This window comes from Cebus imitator, unplaced genomic scaffold (genome assembly GCF_001604975.1).
Source record: "Cebus imitator isolate Cc_AM_T3 unplaced genomic scaffold, Cebus_imitator-1.0 Scaffold180, whole genome shotgun sequence".
In the NCBI taxonomy this organism is placed as follows: domain Eukaryota; kingdom Metazoa; phylum Chordata; class Mammalia; order Primates; family Cebidae; genus Cebus; species Cebus imitator.
Window position 1 is genome coordinate 1,208,233 of NW_016107495.1, and position 7,103 is coordinate 1,215,335.

Here is a 7,103-nt window from a genome sequence, read left to right on the forward strand (position 1 = left end):
TCTCAATATGTTGCCAGGTGCCAGGCTGGAGTGCAGTGGCAGGATCTCGGCTCACTGCAACCTCCGCCTCCTGGGCTCAAGCAATTCTCCTGCCTCAGCCTCCCGAGTAGCTGGGACTATAGGTGCACACCATCATGCCCAGCTAATTTTTGTATTTTTAGTAGAAACGGGGTTTCACCATGTTGGCCAGGATGGTCTCAATCTCTTGACGTCATGATCCACCCGCCTCGGCCTCCCAAAGTGCTGGGATTACAGGCGTGAGCCACTGCGCCCAGCCGATAGTATCTTTTTTTAAAAAAAAAAATTGATTTTATTAATGGCATAAATCATTGATACTGTAGTAAAAAAAAAATTGATTTTAAGTGGAAAGCTTCATAAATGTGTGTCATCCTTGCATGGGGCTGTGCTAATGTTCTCTGTGTCATTCCAATTTTAATATATGTGCTGCCAAAGAAAGCAAAATTTCATTATTATTAATAGCTAACATTTATTAAGTGCTTACCATGTACTGGGCACAATAAATGTATTTCATATGAAGTAGGTACTATTTTTATCCCTATTTTTTGGATGAGGAAATTGGGATATAGAAAGATGAAGTAACTTCCTAAGATCACACAGGTAGAGAAGTGGGATGGTTTGACTCCAGAGCCCCATTCTTTTTTTATTTTAATTTAATTTTTAAAAATAAAGACAGGGTCTCACCATGTTGCCTAGGCTTGTCGCAAACTCCTGAGCTCAAGCAACCCTCCTGTCTCAGCCTCCGGAAGCACTGGGATTACAGGCATGAGCCACTGTGCCTGGCCCAGAGCCCCATTTTCAACAGCTACATTGTATAGGTAATGCTATTCTCTATACTATTTTTATGCTTCAAACATTTCACGATAAAAATATCAACATATAAGATTTATAAATGTGAATATTTGTGAAATGAAAATAAAGTTTCTATCATTATTAGTTACTAATGATAAACTAACAAAAAATAAGACCTCTTCCAGTTCTAACAGTTTATGATTCTATGAAATCTAAACAGGAAAATTCATAAATTTAACAGGTCTTCTCTACTGCTCACAATTTGCCAACCCTAAGATACATGTCTAGAGAATATTAATAATTATATGGACCTTTGGGTTTTTTTTTTTTTTTTTTTTTTTCTTTAAGAGAGAAGGTCTTACTCCATCATCTAGGCTGGAGTGCAATGGCACATTCACTGCAGCCTTGAACCACTGGGCTCAAATGATTCTCTTGCCTTGTCCTTCCAAAATGCTGGGATTACAAGCATGAGCAACTGTGCCTGGCCTGTACCTATGTATTTATATCTAGGTATCTAGGTACAGATGCACACATATTGATTTAAACATTTCATATATCCACTGTACGTGTGGGGTTACTATTTACCTGGTGCTTCTCAGATTCCTGCATTCCCCGCGGAACACGATCCTGTGGTATAAAAGTGTGATATAAACATCTATTTTGTTATTAAAAATATGAGAGAGTCTCACTCACCTATAGCAACAGTCTTAATATCAACAAGATAAGCCAATTTCTTATTATCTTCTGTTCCTCGTTGACACCTCTCATTAATACGAACACTGAAACATGAAGGGTGAGGTAAGGCAAAATGGGCTTAGGTAGTTGGGATGTTTATTAAAGGCTCTGAAGTATCACATGGGATGAAGCTTTTATTTATTTATTTGGTTGCCCCAGCTGGAGGGCAGTGGTGTGATCACGGCTCACTACAGCCGTGATCTTGACTTTCCAGGCTCCAGGTGATTCACCTCAACCTCCTCAGTAGCTGGGACTACAGGTGTGTGCCAACATGCCTGAATAATTTTTTGTATTTTTAGTAGAGAGGGGGTTTAACCATGTTGCCCAGGCTGGTCTTGAACTCCTGGACTCAAGTAATCTGCTTGCCTCAGCCTCCCGAAGTGCTGGGATTATAGGCGTGAGCCACCATGCTTGGCTGAAGCTTTTAGATTAACTGGAAGACACAGAATTTAAGAGTCCAAAAGGAATTCTTTTGGGTTTCAGGGATTCAGAGAATCTTGTAAGGTTACCTGATGAGATGGGGGTTCATGAATTCAGTGCGTACAGAACCCAAAGTGTCATTATTCCCATATTCCACCAGGGTTAGCTCTCCGGCATTGAAGATCATGCATACCTGGGAAAAATGGAGTTGTTATACGGTGGAAAGGCTACATGAAGAAAAACAGATGTGCGAGGTGTACTGTCAGTTCAAGGTGACTCCCACTTTTCTCCTTGTTCTCCTACCCTGCCAATTTCATTCTCCCTGTTTCTTTATCTGCTGTTTCCCTATCCCTTGCAACTTGCCATCTTTATGACACAGAAGCTAGAAGGAGGCTTATGGAGATGGTGATAGTGAAGCAAGCTCTACTCACATTCTCATTTTCAAAGAAATACTTCTCATTGCCACCAGATCCCAGCCAGGCTATCTGTAAAAGAGAAGACTTAAGAAGCAATGTGGATAATTACCCAAGACAACGCCAAAAGAATGACAGGTTGGGAAGCAGAAGGACCATATTTAGGGAGGCTTTGGCACTACACAAAAGAGGTGCTGTATCAGAATTTGCTCTGGTCCCTGAGAGGAACCAGAGAGATGTTTCTGAGTGATGGCATCAAAACAGTCCAAAGACGGTGATTCATACTCTGGAATTATAAACCTCCTGAGTCTCTTTCCCTGAAACAAGGTCCCCTACACCTGAATGTTGAACCTTCTCATGGAGATCTTACCCCTAGGGATTTTGGGTCCCCACAAGTAATAAGCCAAGATGCCCCATTCCCGACCCTACCCTCAATTTTTGTTCCTACCTCACTAAGACGATTAGTGTTCAGGTCCCCCAGCAGCAGTGTGTCTGATGTGTGGGCCACCAAGTAACGTTCCTTTCCCAGGATTTTCACCTCTTCCACCTCATAGCCATAGTGTGACTTGAGCACCACTCGGGTTCCTGATGACAGGTTCTTCACAATCACCTTGGTAAAGGACAAGTCTGAGCCCCTTAGGCTTCCCCAGCCCAAAAGAAGGGTGAACGACCATGCCCTTTGCCCACTTCCACAGTCTAAACAAAGCTAATATCTTGTTCCTCCTTGGGTGTAGGATATTGTTCATAGTAATGATACCTTACATTTATATGGGGATTTACTATTTATGAAAGGTTTTCCTATATTAGCTCTTTTGATGTTCATAATTTACATAATTCTGAAAGTTCCACTGGGTAAAACCAATCACTGTATGTTCTCATAGTCTTGGTACAAACCTTATGTATCATTGATCACAGTGTATGTATTGATCGACTGACTGACTGACAGGGTCTTGCTATGTTGCTTGGGCTGGCCTTGAACTCCTGGGTTCAGGCAATCCTCCTGCCTCTGCCTCCTGAGTAGCTAAAACTACAGGCATGTGTCACTGCAACTGGCTAATATTATTTTTGATATGTCTGTGTCCTCTGTTATAATGATCTTGATCCAAGGGACAATGTCTTACAGATAATTATCTGTGTATTCCCAATGTCTAATACTGCTGACACATAGTAGAGAATTAATACAAGTTTCTGGAAAGAACAAAAGAATGAAGAAACCAATGTATGATAAATGGAAGGACAGAGGTAGAAAAAAGAGAAAAGTGGGCTCAGGAACTGAGAAATTAACTTGCAACATCAAATACGTAAGCTCAGAGGCCTTAAAACAACAGAGTTCACATTTATAATCCTGTTTATCAAATTGCCCAGTTGACAGTGTGTAGGCAGTAAAGTTTTAAACCAGGAAGGCGTAAGCGGCAATCTCTGCACACCTTAAGCCTAGTGCTTAAAAGTTTTCTTACAATAAGCTGCAGGAACCACAGCAGGAAAGATACCAGGGTGTTGCCCTGACATATTCTGTTGCCCAGAACAGCTCTTCCAGAGGGATGAAGATTAAATTTGACACTATGGCTGTGGCCAGAAGGCAGGGAAATGTTAGATATGTATCAGGATGAACGAGCCATGCAAGGTCTCAGTGCAGTAGGCTACCATCCTGCTTACCTGGCTAGGTCCCACATACGTCAGCTCAAACTTGTTCTTGTAAATGCTTCTTCGAAGGCAGCAGTCAAACTGTTCCACCCCACCACACAGTGTGCCCTAGAAGGGAAAGTGACAGCATTAAAGGTCACACACATAGTACACTGGCATGGGGAGAGTATCCACAGACATCCTCAACACCTAGGCTCTAGAATCTAGAGAACGGTTGGCCGTAAAAGAGCTAGCAGTTTTTGGAAGTACCGAAAGGAAACCAGCTACAGTCATTGGACTCAAGGGCACCACATATTAATGGGATAAAAGGGAGAAACTAGCCCTGCCTACACACAATTCTTTGTCCCTTTTGTGACCTCCAATAAAGTTTGAATTTCTCCTTCCTGCCTCTAACACCAGAATGTTAGGTTAGGGTCAAAAGGGAAGAGGAGATTCTCTAGTGTCAGGGGAGAGCGTTTAGGATAAGGCAGGATTTTTTTCTAATTTGGTGAAAGTCACCAATCCAGAAAGGGATTACTAGTAACACACCACACAGAGCCGTGAGCCATCCCGCTTCCAGGCCAAGGCAGTGATGGTGTATAAATTGGCAATCTCCTTGGGCTTTGCCTCTTCCCAGATGCTTCTTTGAGGGCTCCAGTTGAACACCCGAAGCCTGAAATAAAGTATATGGCTTTTAGAAGAGATCGAGGCTGAGCTGAAGGATGCAAATAAGCTGATAACCAAAGGAAATTAGTCTTGCTCTAACAGAAAAGAAGGGAAATAAAAAGAACACACAAGCTAGGCAGTCTAGCAGGAGAGGACACAAAGGTGCACAGGAAGTAAGCTGGGAAAATCAAGGCAAAACTAAAACAGAATAAGAGTGAGGGGAGCAGAGAAAACAAAAAGATCAGGGCAGGTGAGAAAAACGAGCTATTAGGAGCAAAAAATATGCAACAAGTAGGTGAGAAAAATGAGCTATTAGGAGCAAAAAAATATGGAACAAGGAGATAAATCATAGGAGGCAGTGAAGAAAGAACAGAACACCAGGAGACATAAGATTGAAGGGGATAGAAAGACAGGACTGACAAAGCTGGGGTTAAACACATGCCAGAGAAGTGATGAGACCTGGGACATGGCTGTTTATCTGCTGTTCCAACATTCATTCACTCATTTGCCAAACATCTGAGCATATCTTAAATGTAGCATACAGATTCTAATCTAGGCACTGGAGATAAAAGGATGAATAACAAGCCCCCTTCTCAAGGACTCTTTGATTTACCAGATAGATGCAAACAACAAACTGTAATATGATGTGAGAAACTCTAAGCAGTATCAAAGCGGGCAATGGAAACAGATCATAGAGATGAATTCTGCTGTGGAAGCGCAAGGAGAGGCACAGAGACAAAACAAGAGCACAGGACATCTGGAACTGGCTGCACACCCATGGATGGTGAGAACAGGACGAGGAAAGCACATGAATTACAATCTGAGAATCTCTTTCAACAGACACTTGATTTTTGTCCAGTCTCCCACTCTGGCTCGGAATAATTTGGCTAAAGCATAAAGCAGGGAGTGTTCACAGGTAAAGTAGGCCAAAGATAAAACTGGAAAGGGGACTCACCTGTCATAGCTTCCTAGCACAACGGACTGGCCCCCAGGACTTGCTACAGCTGTGGTGAACTCCCGCTCCTGAGGGTCACGGCTATAATCAAAAGTTTGCAGCACGTGGCCTTCTTTTCCATAGGCTATAATCCTCCTATCACAGCCTGCAGCCATGATGCTATTGGTTGCCCATGCCAAGGCATAGGGTGGACAGGGGTGGTTAACCAACTTCCCCTAAGACAGACAGAAGGAGAGGGTTTCAATCAGTCTCTGAAGACTCCACCCCAGAAATAATTTCTCACTCTCAACACCTGATACATTCACTCTGACCATCCTACCCTCCAGAAGTCTTTCTCCCAACATTTTCCCATCTCAACACATCCTAATCCTGAACTCTTCACAAACTGTCACACACACACACACACACACACACACACACACACACACACACACTATACAGATGCTTGTTGACTTTGTTCTCTAGAAATCCTCAAAATGCTTGTGTATTGGACATTTTTAATATGCACCTGGCAAAGCTCCTCTGAAAAGGAGATGTCCTACACGTTAACCAACACTGCCTAGGCCCACAAAGAGCATAGGGCTTCTTTTTTTAAGCAGGGTTAAATTTAATTATTATACAAGTAATTCTTTTTTTTTAAATTTTATTTTGATGGAGTCTTACTCTGTCACTCAGACTGGAGTGTAGTGGCAGGATCCCAGCTCACTGCAACCTCCACCTGCTAGGTTCAAGTGATTCTCCTGCCTCAGCCTCCCAAGTAGCTGGGATTCCAGGCACGGGCCACCACACCTGGCTAATTTTTGTATTTTTAGTAGAGTTGGGTTTCACCATTTTGGCCAGGCTGGTCTCGAACTCCTGATCTCAGGTGATCCACCTGCCTTGGCCTCCCATAGTGCTGGGATTACAGGAGTGAGCCACCGTGCCTGATCTATACAAGCAATTATTATTTTTTTTTTTTGAGATGGAGTTGCGCTCCTGTTGCCCAGGCTGGAGAGCAATGGCTTGATATTGGCTCACTGTAACCTCTGCTTCCCGGGTTCATGCGATTTTCCTGCCTCAGCCTCCCAAATAGCTGTGATTACAGGCATGTACTACCATGCTGGTTAATTTTTTGTATTTAGTAGAGACAGGGTTTCACCTTGTTAGTCAGTCTGGTCTCAAACTCCTGACCTCAGGTGATCCACCCGCCTTGGCCTCCCAAAGTGCTGGGTTTATGGGCATGTGCCACTGTGCCCGGCCTACAAGTAATTCTTAATGTAAATGATTAAAATATATCAGTATATAGAGTAAAACATGAAAATTTCCTTTTTATCTCCCATCTTTTTCCTTTCCTCTCTCCAGAGGAAATGGTTAACTCTTTTTTCTATAAATTTACATACATATATACATATATATATTTTATGTAATATATATGTATGTTTTATGTAAATAGGAATAATTTTCACTTTTCATTCCCCTAAGAATTTTTATTTCCCTTTGTT

General features: G+C 42.3%; 1 protein-coding gene and 1 pseudogene across 1 annotated transcript in view; both read right to left on the minus strand.

Moving 5' to 3' along the window:
* The window catches only part of IFT172 (intraflagellar transport 172), a 44,776-nt gene that overhangs the window by 31,199 nt on the left and 6,474 nt on the right, over positions 1-7,103 (minus strand). The window contains 7 exon segments of the mRNA XM_037744650.1: positions 1,504-1,589; positions 2,055-2,158; positions 2,397-2,450; positions 2,827-2,988; positions 4,035-4,130; positions 4,551-4,674; positions 5,623-5,837. Of these exon segments, the coding sequence (XP_037600578.1) occupies positions 1,504-1,589; positions 2,055-2,158; positions 2,397-2,450; positions 2,827-2,988; positions 4,035-4,130; positions 4,551-4,674; positions 5,623-5,837 (841 nt within the window).
* LOC119473724 lies at positions 347-460 on the minus strand (annotated as a pseudogene).